The 20,392-nt window shown below is 36.4% G+C and overlaps 2 protein-coding genes across 2 annotated transcripts; both read left to right on the top strand.

Annotated features, from left to right (window-relative positions):
• Positions 1-698: 698 nt before the first annotated feature.
• LOC130450049 (matrix metalloproteinase-16-like) lies at positions 699-2,940 on the top strand. Its single transcript, XM_056788210.1, has 3 exons — positions 699-758; positions 976-1,582; positions 2,675-2,940. Exons 1-3 carry the CDS (start codon positions 699-701, stop codon positions 2,938-2,940), a joined length of 933 nt encoding a protein of 310 aa, XP_056644188.1.
• A 14,796-nt stretch (positions 2,941-17,736) lies between these two features.
• Positions 17,737-19,978, top strand: LOC130450048 (matrix metalloproteinase-16-like). The gene is made up of 3 exons (XM_056788209.1): positions 17,737-17,796; positions 18,014-18,620; positions 19,713-19,978. Exons 1-3 carry the CDS (start codon positions 17,737-17,739, stop codon positions 19,976-19,978), a joined length of 933 nt encoding a protein of 310 aa, XP_056644187.1.
• Positions 19,979-20,392: the final 414 nt, after the last annotated feature.

Genomic DNA, 20,392 nt, shown 5'->3' with positions numbered 1-20,392 from the left:
TTTGGTGTCTGGCCGGAAGAGGGCGCTAGTGTCTATAAAACCGTGTTAAGTTTGGCGTCTGGCAGGCAGGGGGCGCTAGTGCCTATAAAACCGTGTTAAGTTTGGGGTCTGACCGGCAGAGGGCGCTAGTGTATATAGAATCGTGTTTAGTTTGTCTTCTGGCCGGTAGGATATAAGAATTTGTCGAAAAAGATGAATTGTGAAAATTGAATGGAGATGTTTTGTATGTAAGTAGATGAGCAACGTATGTCTGACTACAGAAATAGGGAAAACCGTGTGTTAGAGAGAGAGCAGCGAGACAATGTTCAAGAGAGAGAGAGAGAGACTTGGTTTTTGCGCATGCGTAAAGTTATATATTCGTTGCGATGATAACAGCGGGAGCGCTGATATACCAGGTCGGTTAAAAGTCTTTGGGTTTTAAAAATTTTATATATATACCATTATTATTCGCTAATCTTGTAACATAAAAGTATAACGTATAAATAAAAAGAGATTTTTGTCAATGTAAGGTATCACGCACGTAATCGAGACAGATTCGTTGCGATGATAACAGCGGGAGCGCTGATATACCAGGTCGGTTAAAAGTCTTTGGGTTTTTTAAAAATTATATATTCCGTTATTAATGTGATTGGAAATTAGTTTTTTGAGGATAGCAGAAGAGTGAAGATCATGTTAATCATTATATTAGCTGCAGTACTATGTCCAGTACTATGCGTTGTCGACCAACAGTATGCTATGAAGTATTTACACCGGTTCGGGTACGCAAATGAAAATGATTTGACTAAACTTGAGGATTATTTGTTGAGTTTTCAAGAAAGATATAATATCCCTGCAACGGGAGAATTAGATGAAAATACAATTCAACTTCTAAATAGACCAAGATGTAATGTGAGTGAAGCAGCTTCCGACGATGATAATTCTTTTAGAGTTAAATCAAAATGGTCAAAATTTGATTTGAAATGGTATTTCCCTCAGGCAACTCCAGAATATCTTAAAGTAACCAAAAAGGCTTTTGAAGTGTGGAGTAACAGTTCAAAGTTTAAATTTGAATTAATACACAAAATACGGCCTTATGCTCCCGATATATCTATTACAGTTGTACGGGGAAAGCACTATTTTCGAGCAAATTGCCAAGGTAGAGGTGAGTGTTCCAGTACATTTGATGGTCCCGGAAAGGTGTTGGCACATGCTTATTTCCCAAAAGGCAACAGTTGTATAGAGCTTCATATTGATGCTGATGAGAAGTGGGATTTAAGTTTGGATGGATCAAGTTCAGAAGATCAGACTAGCCTACTTATGGTATTAATTCATGAAATTGGGCATATGTTAGGAATTGCTCACAGTGATATTGAGACAGCAATAATGTATCCATGGTATCAATTCAACATTGCTCCTAAATTGGATGAGGATGATAAAATGGCCCTTGAAGCTCTTTATGGACCAATCAATACATATGTAAATAATCCTTTCAAACCCACATCAGCGCTGCCACCGACTACAAAGACACTTGCACATCAACCAAATGTATCGGATAAAAATTTATGCGTCATAACACCGGAGTATATGTTCATTGCCATGGCTGGTGAATTTGAAAATTACCATTTATATATTATTAATGAAAATTCCCTATGGAAAATTGATTTGAACTCGAAACTTATTCCCTCGCAACCAGAAATACTCGATGATTATTTACCTGAAGAAGTGGGTCCCATAATTCAGATTTTTCAAAGTTCTTCAGATAATTTAATAGCAGTCAATGACCGTAAATACTATGTAGCAGATTTTCCCGCTCTACAAATACTTGAGGAAAATAATTTAATTATACCTAAGAATTCTCAAATAAACACAATGTTTCAAAGCAATCATGGGAAAATATATGTATTTTATAATAACAGTAATTATATTGAATTTGACAAGAACTTGAAAACTGTTCGGAATAGAGGACAAATAAAAGATATTTTCCCTGGACTACCCACAGATGTTACAGGAGCATTCCAGTACATTGACGGACACATGTACTTTTTCAAAAACACCACATACTACAAATATAATGAGTTTACCAAAAAACTTGTTGCAGCCGGACCCTTTAATTGGAACGTGTTCGATATTCCATGTCCAAATGGAGACCTTTTAAATCATCTTAGAATTTTATTAACAAAAATAATTTCTTTTTATCAATGATGTTGTATATTTTGAAATAAACTCTTATTAAAAATTTTTTTGGAAATTCCCGAATGCCAATATTAAGATAACTTTTACCTATTAATAAGAAATTTTTTGATAACGCAGGAAATTGATAAGAATATTTCTAAACCAAATGGACCACATGTACAGGAAACAGTGAAAATTTATTAGAATATTCGGAAACCATATGGACCACATTTACAGGAAATTACAAAATTACAAAATTGCCGCAAATAAAATATTTTTTCTAGAACATTCTATCACAATCGTATGGAGATAGTGACATGAGTATAAATAAGATGTTGCATTGTGTTGGAGTCGGTCTCTTCCACTGCCAGCAAGAGAAACCAGCTCTGAAGAACAAATACTAGTATCTGTTAAAATTGTGCCTTAACAAAAAATGTAAGTATTTTTTTTTTCTTGTGGGTTACGCGCTCTCTCTCTTTTCAAATGGATTTAAAAAAAATTAACGCAACATCTCTAATTACAGAGAGAAAACCAATAACAAAAATACAAGATCTACCTTTGAATACTCTGAGGGCTATAAAGAAGGCAAAAATAGTCAATTCCAAATTCGGAGAAACAGTTTTATTGGATTTAGATATAGAAGTAGTGTTTTTACCGCAAAGAGTCACAAGTGTCTACAAACCAGTCATTGAAGAATTTGAAAAGGAAAAATACGGAATTATATTCAAGGGATTAGTGGATGTTGGAAAAAATCAACGGCTAGCGTCATTTGAAATTGAGGAACTATAGACGTGCCTAAGACACACACAGAGAGAGAGAGAGGTGAGTACCATGAATATTGTAAAAAAATCTGAAAATTTACTGCAAGTCATTAAAAATGTTAGAAAAATATTGTTTGATAAGATAACGGATAGAGATGTGGAAATTTGGTTGAATCGATTGAAAAAACAAATTAAAGTATGTAATTTGACAATTAAAAAAGGAGGACTGCATGTAGGTACAATTAGGAAATTACAAACATACATAGGACATTTCAAACATTTTAAACAACTTATTTCAAATAGGAATATAGGTATGGGGCTGAATAATAAACTGAAAAATAGGGTTAAATGGGAAAATGTAGCTTCTGCATTTACAAGAAGAATTAAAACCGGACTTATAGTAAATTTATATCATAAGGACTTAACGCAATTTTTAAATGATTGTCAAATAATTTTTAAAAATAAAATAAGGGAAATTTTTGGGAAAAAATATTCTGTTGTTAAAGTTTATGTTTGTTTTTGTGGAGAGTTCATTAAAAAATCTGGTGAAAATGAAATTTCTAGTTTCCATTATTTTATGACTAAAAATTCTATTATCGATGTATCGACTGATATAGAGCGATTGTTTTTCGAGAACGTCAACGATAAAATTAATTTTAAATAATCAGAATTTCAAGAGAGGGACTCTGGTTTTGCATTAAGTAAAATTATTTCTTTAGAAGTAAATATCAATAAATTTGAAATTGGAAACGGCTCATCTTATATTAAACTAAAACTAAAAAAAGCGAGGGTGCATAAACATTAAAAATTCTGACCAAGCATGTTTTTATTGGTCAATTGTTAGTGCTTTGTACACAGCCAAAAATAATAAAGAACTCACTTCCTCATATCCATATTATAGCACAGTCTTGAATATACAAGACTTGGAAGCTCCGATGCCCCTGCATCAAATTTCAAAGTTTGAAAAATCTAATAACATTTCCGTCAATGTCTATGCCTTGGATTTAATTGAAATAAATAATAAAAAACCATTTTACAAAGTATATCCAGTAAGACTTGCTAAATCAATACACGAGAAACATGTAAATCTTTTATTAATTCAAAATACATATTTTCCAAAGCTAAACGATTATGAAGCACCTCCTATAGATAATGACAATTCAGAAATCACATATCACTACTGCTGGATCAAAGATTTGCCACGTTTAATTAATAGTCAGTTAAGTAAAACTACATATAAAAAATTTATTTGCAATCGCTGCATAAATTATTTCAGTAGTGAAAGTAAATTGAATGTCCACTTGAAATTATGCTCTGAATTAAATAATTATAAAATGTCTTTTCCAAAATATGAATCTGTTAGTTTTAGAAATTATATATATAAACAAACTACGCCTTTTGTAGTTTATGCCGACTTTGAGTGCATGCTAGAACAATTCACAGATAAAACACAGCTTCATAATAAGACAAATAAATATCAAAAACATATAGCATATAGTGCTGGTTACTATGTAAAATGTAGCTACAACGAAGACTTGAGTTTTTTCAAGAGCTACAGAGGTAGAGATTGCATGGATTGGATGCAAATGAATTATCAATATTAATGTCCCGAGTGCATGTCAAATTGTCGATAATTTAATTTTCTCGAGTGCGCGAATGCGCACGAGAGGAAATTATGAAACAATTTGACATTTTGACATGCACGAGAGGGCATCGGAGGAACGTCGGCGGATCGCTATCTGGCATCGTTTATGGTTAGAACTAGGGCGGTATCTGATCGCCTTCGAACCTCTAACTTTCGTTCTTGATCAATGAAAGCGTTTTTGGCAAATGCTTTCGCTTCTGTCCGTCTTGCGACTATCCAAGAATTTCACCTCTAACGTCGCAATACGAATGCCCCCATCCGTTCCTATTAATCATTACCTCGGGGTTCCGAAAACCAACAAAATAGAACCGAGGTCCTATTCCATTATTCCATGCACACAGTATTCAGGCAAAATTTTGGCCTGCTTTAAGCACTCTAATTTGTTCAAAGTAAACGTGCCGGCCCACCTCGACACTCAGTCAAGAGCACCGCGGCGGGATTGAGTTGGGCCGCCCTTGCGAGCTAAGCCCACCGGCAGGACGACCCACGACACGCCAGTTGACACCACGTACGATGAACCAGCGGCGTGGGACACAGATTCGACTACGAGCTTTTTAACCGCAACAACTTTAATAAACGCTATTGGAGCTGGAATTACGGCGGCTGCTGGCACCAGACTTGCCCTCCAATTGATCCTCGTTAAAGGGTTTAGAGTGTACTTATTCCGATTACGGGGCCTCGGATGAGTCCCGTATCGTTATTTTTCGTCACTACATCCCCCTGCCGGGAGTGGGTAATTTGCGCGCCTGCTGCCTTCCTTGGATGTAGTAGCCGTTTCTCAGGCTCCCTCTCCGGAATCGAACCCTGATTCCCCGTTACCCGTTACAACCATGGTAGGCGCAGAACCTACCATCGACAGTTGATAAGGCAGACATTTGAAAGATGCGTCGCCGGTGCGAGACCGTGCGATCAGCGAAAAGTTATTCAGAGTCACCAAATTGTACGATGACGAGCAAGCCCGCCACCGATTGGTTTTGATCTAATAAAAGCGCTCCTTCCGTCTCCGGTCGGAACTCTGTTTGCATGTATTAGCTCTAGAATTACCACAGTTATCCAAGTAAATGTGGGTACGATCTAAGGAACCATAACTGATTTAATGAGCCTTTCGCGGTTTCACCTTAATTTGGCTTGTACTGAGACATGCATGGCTTAATCTTTGAGACAAGCATATGACTACTGGCAGGATCAACCAGGGAACTGTGTTTTATAATATATATATATATATATATATATATATATATATATATATATATATATATATATATATATATATATATATACATATATTTAATAAAACTATTATCGAAAAAGTTTTAATAACAATATCCACCACCCCAGGAGGAGAATTATGATGTTTTTTCATATTACATATATTTTATATTTATACATAATATATAATCATCTATATTCGTGTATAAAAACACACATTGTTATTTACTTTTTCGTTTGCGTGTTTGCTGCGCTTATTATTGAAAATATATAATTTTCAGCGCCACGCTTTATTTATTTTTTATTTTCTTATTTCATAAAATTTCACCGAATCGATTTATTTAGATAAATCTATCTAAATTAATCGAAAGGAAAAAATAAGATAATTACGTCGACCGGACTAGAATTTCGACATTATCTCTACCCTTCGCTAGATTGTAAGCGACATGGTTTACATTAGATAATAATGAACGAAATTTTTATTCTCGCTCGGAATAATGAGAGTTATCGCAATATTGTAATATATATATAAGTGTTATAATATATATTATATATATTTTATAGACGATCGCATATGAATCGCTCACGGTAAAACGCTAGCTAAATTCACGATCTCGCAATAACTATTTAATTTGTGGACAAGTTGATATAATATCTAAAAAGGGAACCGCTAGCAATATACGAAAATATATTGGAGGAGAACGGGGACCCACCCTTTCAGAAAACTATATAATCCACTAATGTGGAATGACCGAAACAACGTCTTTACGTAAATTATAACGAGTTCATTAAAATTTAACGAGACGTCAACTTCGATACACCACACATATATGTGCGCTGTACAACGGTACGCTTTCTACATTAACATTAATAAAGATGTATAGTGAAAATGTATAAAAGATGTATTGTGAATATTAAAAAGAAGTATTATGAAATTACAAACCGTCCGAGGTGTAAAAGTGTTATGAAAATATTAACAATAACGGAAAAAAGTATTATAAAATTATATTCCGCTCGATAGAGGAAATTGTCGAAAAAGATGAATTGTGAAAGTAGAATGGAGATGTTTTGTATGTAGAAGCCTTTCGAGGTATATTATATAAAAGTGTTATGAAAATATTAACAATAACGGAAAAAAGTATTATGCAATTAGATGACCGCTCGATGTATGAACGTCCGAGGTGCATTATATAAAAGTTGTATAAAATTAGTGATAATAATAAAAAACAAGTATTATGAAATTATATTCCGCTCGATATAGGAACTTGTCGAAGAAGATGAATTGTGAAAGTTGAATGGAGATGTTTTGTATGTAGAAGCCTTTCGAGGTATATTATATAAAAGTGTTATGAAAATATTAACAATAACGGAAAAAAGTATTATGCAATTAGATGACCGCTCGATGTATGAACGTCCGAGGTGCATTATATAAAAGTTATATAAAATTAGTGATAATAATAAAAAACAAGTATTATGAAATTATATTCCGCTCGATATAGGAACTTGTCGAAGAAGATGAATTGTGAAAGTTGAATGGAGATGTTTTGTATGTAGGAGCCGTTCGAGGTATATTATATAAAAGTGCTATGAAAATATTAACAATAACGGAAAAAAGTATTATGAAATTAGATGGCCGCTCGATATAGGTACTTGTCCAAAAATAAAGAAATAGATGTATGTTAGGTTAGGTTGTGTGAAGCGATGCACACCTGGGACACTCTCTGATTGGTATTATGAAGATTTTCCCATCCACACTAAAAAAAGGTTAGATTAGGTTAGGTTAGGTTAGGTTAGTTTAAAGTTTTATGAAAATACAGGGTGCGGCAGCATAACTTCCTTTTTTAAAAAGTTCGCCATTTAGTCGGTAGATGTCGTAACGGAGTGCTAGTGGTCTCGTTCGAGAGGGGGGACTATAAAGTTTTGTCCCGGCACAGTTCAGTCGCCATCATGCGTTGGAACAGTGAGGAGCGTGCGTTTGCCGTTGAGGTTTACTTTTCGAGCAGATGTTCTGTGATCGCAACCCAGCGCGCCTTTCGGAATCGCTTTAATTTAGCCCCCTTGGCCCCTGTCCCGGACCGGAAATCAATTGTTACGTGGGTCACTACGTTCAGACAAACTGCAAGTGTGACAAGACGAAGAACTGGAGTCCCTCGGCCCATTAGATCACCGGAGAACATTGAGTTAGTTAGAACTTCAGTGATGCGATCACCACGGCGTTCTGCTCGCAAACATGCGTCTGCCCTTGGACTTTCCGATCGTTCTGTGAGGAGAATACTTCATGATGATCTTCATTTTCATCCATACAAGATGGCAATTGTGCAGGAACTTTCTGAACGTGACTTCAATTCTCGGAGGAACGCGTGTGAGGTTTTTCTGGAAGTCGTTCCTGAGGACGCTATTGTTTTTTTTAGTGATGAAGCCCATTTTCATTTGTGTGGATCCGTAAACAAACAAAACATGCGCTACTGGGCTGATACCAATCCTCGACAATTGCATCAACGGCCTTTGCATTCACCTAAAGTCACAGTGTGGTGTGCAATTTACTCACGTGGAATTATTGGTCCCTGGTTCTTTGAGGAAAATGAAGTCACAGTGACAGTGAATTCGCACCGGTATGTAAACATGTTACAGGAATTTTTTTTCCCACGGCTAGATGAGTTGGACTTAGGGGACACTTGGTTCCAACAAGACGGAGCAACGGCACACACTTCAAGAACATCGATGGCTGTTTTGAGGGAACACTTCCCAGAACGCCTTATCTCAATTAGGGGCGATTTGGAGTGGCCAGCCCGCTCTCCCGATTTGACCCCTTGTGATTATTTCCTATGGGGTTTTTTGAAATCCCGTGTGTATGTGAACCGTCCAAGGACCCTACAAGATTTGAAGACGAACATCCAGGAAGAAATTGCCAACATAACGCCTGCTATGATGGCAAGAGTCATGACAAACACCAGAAATCGGTTTACTCAGTGTATGGAGAATGGGGGACGTCACCTAACTGATTTGATCTTCAAAACTCAGTAAAACAAAACTTTATGTATGTGCCTGTATTATAAAAAACGAATAAAAATTTTCTGATTCATACAATAAGTTTTATTAACTTTTGAAAAAAGGAAGTTATGCTGCCGCACCCTGTAGAAACTGTTCGAGGTGTAACATATAAAAGTTGTATGAAATAGTAATAATAACGAAAAAAAAAAAAATTATTATCAAAGTAGATTCTGCTCGATATATAAACTTGAAGAGATAGATAGATGTATTGTGAAAATTGGATTAGGAAAAGTTCGTGTTTAATTTGTCGTCTGGCCGGCAGAGGGCGCTAGTATCTATAAAACCGTGTCAAGTTTGGCGTCTGGCCGGCAGAGGGCGTTAGTGTCTATAAAACCGTGTTAAGTTTGGCGTCTGGCCGGCAGGGGGCGCTAGTGTATATAGAATCGTGTTTAGTTTGTCTTCTGGCCGGCAGAGGGCGCTGGTGTCTATAAAACCGTGTTAAGTTTGTCGTCTGGCCGGCAGAGGGTGCTAGTGTCTATAAAACCGTGTTAAGTTTGTCGTCTGGCCGGCAGAGGGCGCTAGTATCTATAAAACCGTGTCAAGTTTGGCGTCTGGCCGGCAGAGGGCGTTAGTGTCTATAAAACCGTGTTAAGTTTGGCGTCTGGCCGGCAGGGGGCGCTAGTGTATATAGAATCGTGTTTAGTTTGTCTTCTGGCCGGCAGAGGGCGCTGGTGTCGATAAAACCGTGTTAAGTTTGGCGTCTGGCCGGCAGAGGGCGCTAGTGTCTATAAAACCGTGTTAAGTTTGGCGTCTGGCCGGCAGGGGGCGCTAGTGTCTATAAAACCGTGTCAAGTTTGGCGTTTGGCCGGCAGAGGGCGCTAGTGTCTATAAAACCGTGTCAAGTTTGGAGTCTGGCCGGCAGAGGGCGTTAGTGTCTATAAAACCGTGTTAAGTTTGGCGTCTGGCCGGCAGGGGGCGCTAGTGTATATAGAATCGTGTTTAGTTTGTCTTCTGGCCGGCAGAGGGCGCTGGTGTCTATAAAACCGTGTTAAGTTTGGCGTCTGGCCGGCAGAGGGCGCTAGTGTCTATAAAACCGTGTTAAGTTTGTCGTCTGGCCGGCAGAGGGTGCTAGTGTCTATAAAACCGTGTTAAGTTTGTCGTCTGGCCGGCAGAGGGCGCTAGTATCTATAAAACCGTGTCAAGTTTGGCGTCTGGCCGGCAGAGGGCGTTAGTGTCTATAAAACCGTGTTAAGTTTGGCGTCTGGCCGGCAGGGGGCGCTAGTGTATATAGAATCGTGTTTAGTTTGTCTTCTGGCCGGCAGAGGGCGCTGGTGTCTATAAAACCGTGTTAAGTTTGGCGTCTGGCCGGCAGAGGGCGCTAGTGTCTATAAAACCGTGTTAAGTTTGGCGTCTGGCCGGCAGGGGGCGCTAGTGTCTATAAAACCGTGTCAAGTTTGGCGTTTGGCCGGCAGAGGGCGCTAGTGTCTATAAAACCGTGTCAAGTTTGGCGTCTGGCCGGCAGGAGGCGCTAGTGTATATAGAATCGTGTTTAGTTTGTCTTCTGGCCGGCAGAGGGCGCTGGTGTCTATAAAACCGTGTTAAGTTTGGCGTCTGGCCGGCAGAGGGCGCTAGTGTCTATAAAACCGTGTAAAGTTTGGCGTCTGGCCGGCAGGGGGCGCTAGTGTCTATAAAACCGTGTTAAGTTTGGGGTCTGACCGGCAGAGGGCGCTAGTGTGTATAGAATCGTGTTTAGTTTGTCTTCTGGCCGATAGGATATAAGAATTTGTCGAAAAAGATGAATTGTGAAAATTGAATGGAGATGTTTTGTATGTAGAAGCCGTCCGAGGTGTGTTATATAAAAGTTGTATGAAAATAGTAATAATTATGAAACCAGTGTATTATGAAATTAGATGGTCGCTCGATGTATGAAATTGTCGAAAAAGATGAATTGTGAAAATTGAATGGAGGTGTTGTTTTGTATGTAGAAGCCGTTCGGGGTGTAACATATAAAAGTTGTATGAAAATAGTAATACAAAGGGAAAAAAGTATTATGAAATTATATTCCGCTCGATATAGGTACTTGTCCAAAAATAAAGAAATAGATGTATGTTAGTTTAGGTTGTGTGAAGCGATGCACACCTGGGACACCTTCTGATTGGTATTATGAAGATTTTCCCATCCACACTAAAAAAAAGGTTAGGTTAGGTTAAAGTTTTATAAAAATAGAAACCGTTCGAAGTGTAACATATAAAAAATGTATGAAATAGTTTTAATAACAAAAAAAAAATAATTTATTATCAAAGTAGATTCTGCTCGATATATAAACTTGATGAGATAGATAGATGTATTGTGAAAATTGGATTAGAAAATGTACCTATGGTCTTCTTTCGATTTTACCTCATTACCACGTTTCAGCTGCTCATCTGTAGATAATATGAATTTTTAAGTGGATTTTTTTGAGAAAAAAATTTGTCTCAACTTTCACCCTGTATAATACGCGTATTTATGAGAATGAAGAATTGCAATGAGACCAATGAATAAAATGAAGGATAGTTTTTTGAGAAATATAAACAGGACATCATCAGAACCGGCAGCAGAATTTTTGCAGGACGATAGCGCGAATTTTAGTTCATTTAAACTAATAGGAGCATTGATAGACGCAATATCGAGAGGATTTAGTTGTAGTGCGGAGGAGGGATGAATATATGAGTTATGAAAATCGGATGCCGGATTATGGATGCTGAAATTTTCTTTAAAATGTTGCGCGACCTAATTCTCTATACGGATGCCTCCAAAGCTGAATCCGGTGTGGGTTGCGCAGTCACTACAAACCACGAACTCATAAGTTCTTTCCGTTTACCCTCGACGTGTATTGTTTACACTGGTGAACTATACAGTATCCTTCAAGCCTTCAAATATGTTACTTCTCCCCATAAACATATCGCCATATGTACTGACTCTCTTTCATCCATACAGTCCATCTCAACCATATTCACCGACCACCCAATAGTCCAAAACTCTCTTTGCTCTTGATATAACAGTCTCTCTCATTTGGCTTCCATCGCACACTGGAATTGCTGGAAACGAATGCGCCGATCGCCACGCCAAAGAAGCCACAAAAAATCATCTTGAAATCCCAGTACAGCTGGACAATGATCTGAAAATTACTTTCAAACACCTCACTAAAAAATCTTGGCACGATACATGGAGCATGAGCACTACAGCACTACATCAAATCCACCCAACTACTTCTCACTTTTCCCTAAACTTTCTGAATAGGGGAGAAGCTGTGACAATAAGAAGACTTCGCATCAACCACATGAAACTTACTAACGGCTATTTGATGTCGTCAGAAAGTCGTCCTGTCTGCCGAACTTGTCAAGTTCCTGTGACTGTTAAGTACATCTTCACCGACTGCAGAGAATATTCCACCGCATATCAACAGTTTGATATGAAAACCAACCTACAGGAGACACTTAACTGCCCGACGGAAATAAGGAAAATCGTGCAGTTCCTTAAAGCCACCAAGCTGTACAAGAAAAGATAATTTAATTTATACATTGTAACAGATTTTATTTTTTGTATGTAGCTGTATTTAACTTTGATTTTATTTTTATTTAATTCAAATGTGATTAACTTATAATTGTTTTTGTGTGCCAATGACCAGCGCTGTCGAGGCACGTTAAACTGAAATAAAAAAAATGAAGGTTTTTTTTAATCGATTGATGCCATAAATATCATGATAACTCTCATAGTTCCGAATTTATTCAATTTTATACTCAGGGATGACAACAATATTCCGAAAATTTCTCGGTTTTGTGCCAAAATCTTGAAAATATGGGTTCGTCTAAAAGTATTGGGAAAAAGATCAAATATCATATATTCGTCGCTGGAGATTTCAGAAAAAGTATTATTTTTTAGACTGGAAATATCTTTTTTACGAAAATTCAATTTTCATGAATTTTCACGGATTTTCCCTTGTCAAAATTTTTTTTCCGGAAACTGACAACTCTTGTCGAATCCCTATATCATTTAACTCCCATGTACAGAATTTGGTTGAAATCGCAGTCAAAAGATTTTTTCTCCATTTTCAATCCAAAGGGGTACCCTTTGAAATGTCGAAATCCGTTGCAAAAGCTCAAATTCAAACCTCTATAACTTGCCTTGCATAATCAAGTAAAAAGAGGTATATTTTTTCTATGATAGTACCTATGGTCTTCTTCCGATTTTTTCTCATTACCACGTTTCAGCTGCTGATCTGTAGATAATATGAATTTTTATGTGGAATTTTTTTGAGAAAAAAATTTGTCTCGACTTTCACCCTGTATAATACACGAATGTTTGAGAATGTAGTGTTGCAATGGAATGGAGGACAGAGATTGAGGCTATCTTAGTCGATTGATACCATGAATACCATGATAACTCCCATAGTTTCGTATTTATTCAGTTTTATACAAAGGAATGACAACAATTTTCCGAATATTTCTCGGTTTCGTTCCAAAATATAGAAAATATTGTTTCGTATCAAAAGTATGTATAGAAAATAATTGGATAAAATATATCCGTTGTCGGAGATTCTCAAAAACATATCAGTTCTTGAATCGGATCATATGGTTTCTTCCGAAAATGCTTGTTCCGTTTCTAAAACTCAAATTCAGAGGGTCATAACTCGCCTTGTATAAGCGGTATATGAGCAGATATATTTTTCCTATGACAGTACCTCCGATATTCTTCAGATTCAATAATAATAGAACGCCTCAATTATAAAAGTATGGAAATTATAAAATTTTTTTGTTTTATTTCCAAGAAAAAAGATACAATGATTAATCGGCTCATTATTTTCAGCTCAATGAATTTATTATGAATATACATCGTTACTATTATACTAAATTCAAATTTCAAATTTTTTTGTTTTATTTTCAAGGATAAAATAAGAAGAATATATTTTTTTCAAACAATATCATTGTTGTGCTTTCGGATTCTGTATATTTTTATATTATTATACCATAGACGTGGGACATATAATTTTTCAAGGGATATAATTTACAAAAAATTTGGAATCTTAATTCGAATAAAATTCAAATATCGTGAATCGTGTGATGGAGAAAATGAAATATGACGTATTTTCATAAGAGGATACCAATTTTTGAGCCATTTTGCCAAAGTTTTATAGTTGAAAAGAGAAAAAAAATATTTTCTGAAAATTCTTCAAGTATGAGGAAAATTTTTTTTTTCCAAAATTGTAAAAACGTAGAAAGTCTTATCACGCATGTACTCTATATTCGGAATTTTGTTAAAATCGGCAGTAGTTTATTATTTTTTAAACGATAAAAACCAAAATTTTCGGTGTTTTTAATTTTTTAATTCATGTTATTGGATTTTTTATTGGAAAAACTAATATCACCATTGGCTTTCTCATCCCCGAAAACCCCTTATCTCAAATTTTCAGCCAAATCGCAGAACAAGATTTAACAACCCCTCCTTAGCCGATCCTGATGAAATTTTCGAAGTCAATTTTAACCCATTAAACCTAGTTTTGGAAAATTTTCGAGAATTATATTCTCAAACCAATGAATGATCATTCGATTTTAGAATCGATGATCTTTCAAAAATGATTAATAAATTTACGACGACCTGATCTCAAAAAAAAAAATGGGAGTGAGTTGTCAGTGCATTTAAAAATGAAAAGTCAAATTAATTTCTCTTGTTGAATTAACATAGTTCTTTTATTCGATTTACGTTTCAAGTGTTATTTACTGTATTTGGGCGCAGGACAAGTTTTGTGTTTAACATTTTGTGTAGTGTAGTCATATTTTATTATAACTTTTTATCCTGAAAGTGTCTCAATTTATATCGACAGAAGTCAATAAGGCACCAACTACTGTAGTTTTACGACCTAAAGTAGTTGCTAAATAAAAGATTATTCATAGTGACGTATGTCTTTTAGCCTTATACTAAAATACCGTTTTATGCTACCAAAAATCAGCAACTGCTACAGTCTAAGTGCTGTACAGTTAACAGGTACGTGCAGCGCTCCTCACGCTTAGATATAAATAGGCGTGTGGGTAAAGTGGTTGAAGAACACGGTCATTTTCCAACCACGGAGCATCTTGAAAATTTGCCCTTTAGAGCCGGTCCTTGTACTAGTTAACGCGCAACATAAGCTGGGTTTTTGAAGGGGAAGGAGACGTCGTAGAAAAAAAAAATAAAAAAACCGTTGTATAGAGAATCAAAAATAATGAACAATGAGATAGCCCCGGACCTCCCAAAAAAATCTTGAGGGGGGTAGGGTGGCGGCCCCTCCTTTCAAAAATTTTTGGCTACTCACCTGGTGCTAAAAATATTTCGAGCCTATTTCAATTATAGGCGCTCAAAATCCGGAAGATCCTGCGAAAATCGCATCTCCAGGTTCAATATTTAGCGATTCCTGGCACCCTCACAAAGTGGGGGGAATTCAGTAATAATATACACCAATGACTAGGGTATGTCAAGGCGCTTCCCGCTGGTATATTCAAATGTCAAAATTCCGGAAAAACCAAATATTCAAATCCACTTCGGAATTTTTTCCCACGAATTTTCCCCCCTGGACCTCCAAAAATTTTGATCGTGGGATTATGGATATTTTTTTGTCCCCAAAACTTACTTTCCATTTTTTCGCTATCGTGTAACGTAAAAAAGTTGCACACCCCCAATTGAGGTTCTCCGAAAATTTCGACTTTTGGCTCCATCTAGACCCCCCAAAGAAGGGGGTAATTTCAAAAATTCGGATATTTTTGGATTGAGAAAAATCAGGTCTCTCGCGCTAGGCTAAAAATTTTCCGAAATTCGGAGAAAAATTTTTTGGGAATTTACTTTCCAATTTTTCCCCGAATCAGTTTTCAATTATTCTCTAGCTCGAATAATAAAAAAGTGGGTTTCAGCTGCGCCATAGAACTTTTTTGGGGGGGGGGGATTATCGGGGGGGATATAATTTTTTTCGTTAGCCGAAATACTCGATTAGAAACATTTGGAACATCCCGTGAACGTAGCTCTGTCCAGCTCTGAGCAATCCAAATCACCTATGAAAGGAGGGAGTGGGGGGAAATTTTTGGTATTAAATTTTTTTCTCCAAATTTGATTCTCCATCCATCTATGTGATTATTTTCGCCAGCTAGCGTCATCAAAAAAGTGGCACGGTTCGTTATTAATGGGAGGACAATCTGACGCTTAGCGAATTCTGCTTCGCAATGATAGGGAGAGCCGACATCGAAAGATCAAAAAGCGACATCGCTATTAATTGTTCTTTCTATTGGGTCTTGTTCTTGTTGATATTGTTTTCGTTTCTTGTTCGTTTTCTGTCTTAGTCTGGTCAGCTCTTGGGTCCACCATATTTGAGTTTTTCTTTTTTTCTTCTTTTTTTTAGCCCGTTTTCCATGATATTAACATAGTTGCTTTGGTATTTCTGCGCTGTACTTTCTACGTCGTACAGCGGGGTCTAGTCAAGATTATCTGTAATTCTTTTAATTAGCTCGTTATCCGTGTTGTTGAAGTCATATTTTGTCTTTCTTGATTTTTGTCGCTCATCTCTCATGTTTTGTCTTATGTTGTATGTTATATATGCGTGGTTGCTGAGTGTCTCCTCATTGTGTACAGTCCAGTCCGTTAAGGTTACTTCCTTTGTTATAGTTAAGTCTACCCAACTTTCCCTCTGTTGCTGATAAATGTCGGTGGGCTGTCGTGTGTGTTATTAATAAAGTAGGTTTTCGAAGTTATCCAGTCCAGTATGTCCTCTCCTCTGGCGTCATTTGTGTCTCCTCCCCATCCAGTGTTTTTGGCATTGAAGTCTCCTGCTAATATAAAGGGGTTTGTTATTTCCTCTATTTTCCTTATGTGTCTATCTAGTCTTTTATTCCTATTGCCCCCTGGTTCGTCGTATATATTGATGATGTGTATTGTTATGTCTTGTAATTGTAATTGGATGGTTGTGGTATTCTCGTCAGTCATAGAGGTTATCGTCATCGGTTTGTACTTAGCCTTTGTGATTGTGCATGTTTTACTATGTTTATTGTATCTCGTCATTATGTAGTTAGGAGGTGGCTTTATGTCGTGAAATGGTTGCTGTATTAGGATTATGTCGATGTCTTGATCATCTGGTGGCGTCTGGCCGGCAGAGGGTGATAGTGTCTATAAAACCGTGTTAAGTTTGGGGTCTGACCGGCAGAGGGCGCTAGTGTCTATAAAACCGTGTTAAGTTTGTCGTCTGGCCGGAAGAGGGCGCTAGTGTCTATAAAACCGTGTTAAGTTTGGTGTCTGGCCGGAAGAGGGCGCTAGTGTCTATAAAACCGTGTTAAGTTTGGCGTCTGGCAGGCAGGGGGCGCTAGTGCCTATAAAACCGTGTTAAGTTTGGGGTCTGACCGGCAGAGGGCGCTAGTGTATATAGAATCGTGTTTAGTTTGTCTTCTGGCCGGTAGGATATAAGAATTTGTCGAAAAAGATGAATTGTGAAAATTGAATGGAGATGTTTTGTATGTAAGTAGATGAGCAACGTATGTCTGACTACAGAAATAGGGAAAACCGTGTGTTAGAGAGAGAGCAGCGAGACAATGTTCAAGAGAGAGAGAGAGAGACTTGGTTTTTGCGCATGCGTAAAGTTATATATTCGTTGCGATGATAACAGCGGGAGCGCTGATATACCAGGTCGGTTAAAAGTCTTTGGGTTTTAAAAATTTTATATATATACCATTATTATTCGCTAATCTTGTAACATAAAAGTATAACGTATAAATAAAAAGAGATTTTTGTCAATGTAAGGTATCACGCACGTAATCGAGACAGATTCGTTGCGATGATAACAGCGGGAGCGCTGATATACCAGGTCGGTTAAAAGTCTTTGGGTTTTTTAAAAATTATATATTCCGTTATTAATGTGATTGGAAATTAGTTTTTTGAGGATAGCAGAAGAGTGAAGATCATGTTAATCATTATATTAGCTGCAGTACTATGTCCAGTACTATGCGTTGTCGACCAACAGTATGCTATGAAGTATTTACACCGGTTCGGGTACGCAAATGAAAATGATTTGACTAAACTTGAGGATTATTTGTTGAGTTTTCAAGAAAGATATAATATCCCTGCAACGGGAGAATTAGATGAAAATACAATTCAACTTCTAAATAGACCAAGATGTAATGTGAGTGAAGCAGCTTCCGACGATGATAATTCTTTTAGAGTTAAATCAAAATGGTCAAAATTTGATTTGAAATGGTATTTCCCTCAGGCAACTCCAGAATATCTTAAAGTAACCAAAAAGGCTTTTGAAGTGTGGAGTAACAGTTCAAAGTTTAAATTTGAATTAATACACAAAATACGGCCTTATGCTCCCGATATATCTATTACAGTTGTACGGGGAAAGCACTATTTTCGAGCAAATTGCCAAGGTAGAGGTGAGTGTTCCAGTACATTTGATGGTCCCGGAAAGGTGTTGGCACATGCTTATTTCCCAAAAGGCAACAGTTGTATAGAGCTTCATATTGATGCTGATGAGAAGTGGGATTTAAGTTTGGATGGATCAAGTTCAGAAGATCAGACTAGCCTACTTATGGTATTAATTCATGAAATTGGGCATATGTTAGGAATTGCTCACAGTGATATTGAGACAGCAATAATGTATCCATGGTATCAATTCAACATTGCTCCTAAATTGGATGAGGATGATAAAATGGCCCTTGAAGCTCTTTATGGACCAATCAATACATATGTAAATAATCCTTTCAAACCCACATCAGCGCTGCCACCGACTACAAAGACACTTGCACATCAACCAAATGTATCGGATAAAAATTTATGCGTCATAACACCGGAGTATATGTTCATTGCCATGGCTGGTGAATTTGAAAATTACCATTTATATATTATTAATGAAAATTCCCTATGGAAAATTGATTTGAACTCGAAACTTATTCCCTCGCAACCAGAAATACTCGATGATTATTTACCTGAAGAAGTGGGTCCCATAATTCAGATTTTTCAAAGTTCTTCAGATAATTTAATAGCAGTCAATGACCGTAAATACTATGTAGCAGATTTTCCCGCTCTACAAATACTTGAGGAAAATAATTTAATTATACCTAAGAATTCTCAAATAAACACAATGTTTCAAAGCAATCATGGGAAAATATATGTATTTTATAATAACAGTAATTATATTGAATTTGACAAGAACTTGAAAACTGTTCGGAATAGAGGACAAATAAAAGATATTTTCCCTGGACTACCCACAGATGTTACAGGAGCATTCCAGTACATTGACGGACACATGTACTTTTTCAAAAACACCACATACTACAAATATAATGAGTTTACCAAAAAACTTGTTGCAGCCGGACCCTTTAATTGGAACGTGTTCGATATTCCATGTCCAAATGGAGACATTTTAAATCATCTTAGAATTTTATTAACAAAAATAATTTCTTTTTATCAATGATGTTGTATATTTTGAAATAAACTCTTATTAAAAATTTTTTTGGAAATTCCCGAATGCCAATATTAAGATAACTTTTACCTATTAATAAGAAATTTTTTGATAACGCAGGAAATTGATAAGAATATTTCTAAACCAAATGGACCACATGTACAGGAAACAGTGAAAATTTATTAGAATATTCGGAAACCATATGGACCACATTTACAGGAAATTACAAAATTACAAAATTGCCGCAAATAAAATATTTTTTCTAGAACATTCTATCACAATCGTATGGAGATAGTGACATGAGTATAAATAAGATGTTGCATTGTGTTGGAGTCGGTCTCTTCCACTGCCAGCAAGAGAAACCAGCTCTGAAGAACAAATACTAGTATCTGTTAAAATTGTGCCTTAACAAAAAATGTAAGTATTTTTTTTTTCTTGTGGGTTACGCGCTCTCTCTCTTTTCAAATGGATTTAAAAAAAATTAACGCAACATCTCTAATTACAGAGAGAAAACCAATAACAAAAATACAAGATCTACCTTTGAATACTCTGAGGGCTATAAAGAAGGCAAAAATAGTCAATTCCAAATTCGGAGAAACAGTTTTATTGGATTTAGATATAGAAGTAGTGTTTTTACCGCAAAGAGTCACAAGTGTCTACAAACCAGTCATTGAAGAATTTGAAAAGGAAAAATACGGAATTATATTCAAGGGATTAGTGGATGTTGGAAAAAATCAACGGCTAGCGTCATTTGAAATTGAGGAACTATAGACGTGCCTAAGACACACACAGAGAGAGAGAGAGGTGAGTACCATGAATATTGTAAAAAAATCTGAAAATTTACTGCAAGTCATTAAAAATGTTAGAAAAATATTGTTTGATAAGATAACGGATAGAGATGTGGAAATTTGGTTGAATCGATTGAAAAAACAAATTAAAGTATGTAATTTGACAATTAAAAAAGGAGGACTGCATGTAGGTACAATTAGGAAATTACAAACATACATAGGACATTTCAAACATTTTAAACAACTTATTTCAAATAGGAATATAGGTATGGGGCTGAATAATAAACTGAAAAATAGGGTTAAATGGGAAAATGTAGCTTCTGCATTTACAAGAAGAATTAAAACCGGACTTATAGTAAATTTATATCATAAGGACTTAACGCAATTTTTAAATGAT

The sequence above is a fragment of the Diorhabda sublineata genome, chromosome 11, assembly GCF_026230105.1.
Source record: "Diorhabda sublineata isolate icDioSubl1.1 chromosome 11, icDioSubl1.1, whole genome shotgun sequence".
Lineage (NCBI taxonomy): Eukaryota > Metazoa > Arthropoda > Insecta > Coleoptera > Chrysomelidae > Diorhabda > Diorhabda sublineata.
The sequence above is the reverse complement of the archived record's forward strand: the minus strand, read 5'-3'. Positions and strand labels throughout refer to the sequence as shown.

What these genes read in the sequence shown, in the direction of transcription:
- LOC130450048 (XM_056788209.1), top strand. Translation starts at nt 17,737, where the DNA reads ATGTCCAGTACTATGCGTTGTCGACCAACAGTATGCTATGAAGTATTT. An exon ending in AAGTATTTACACCGGTTCGG is followed by an intron (nt 17,797 to 18,013) that starts GTACGCAAATGA and finishes TATTTCCCTCAG; the next exon opens with GCAACTCCAGAATATCTTAA. An exon ending in TATGTTCATTGCCATGGCTG is followed by an intron (nt 18,621 to 19,712) that starts GTGAATTTGAAA and finishes CTCTAATTACAG; the next exon opens with AGAGAAAACCAATAACAAAA.
- LOC130450049 (XM_056788210.1), top strand. Translation starts at nt 699, where the DNA reads ATGTCCAGTACTATGCGTTGTCGACCAACAGTATGCTATGAAGTATTT. An exon ending in AAGTATTTACACCGGTTCGG is followed by an intron (nt 759 to 975) that starts GTACGCAAATGA and finishes TATTTCCCTCAG; the next exon opens with GCAACTCCAGAATATCTTAA. An exon ending in TATGTTCATTGCCATGGCTG is followed by an intron (nt 1,583 to 2,674) that starts GTGAATTTGAAA and finishes CTCTAATTACAG; the next exon opens with AGAGAAAACCAATAACAAAA.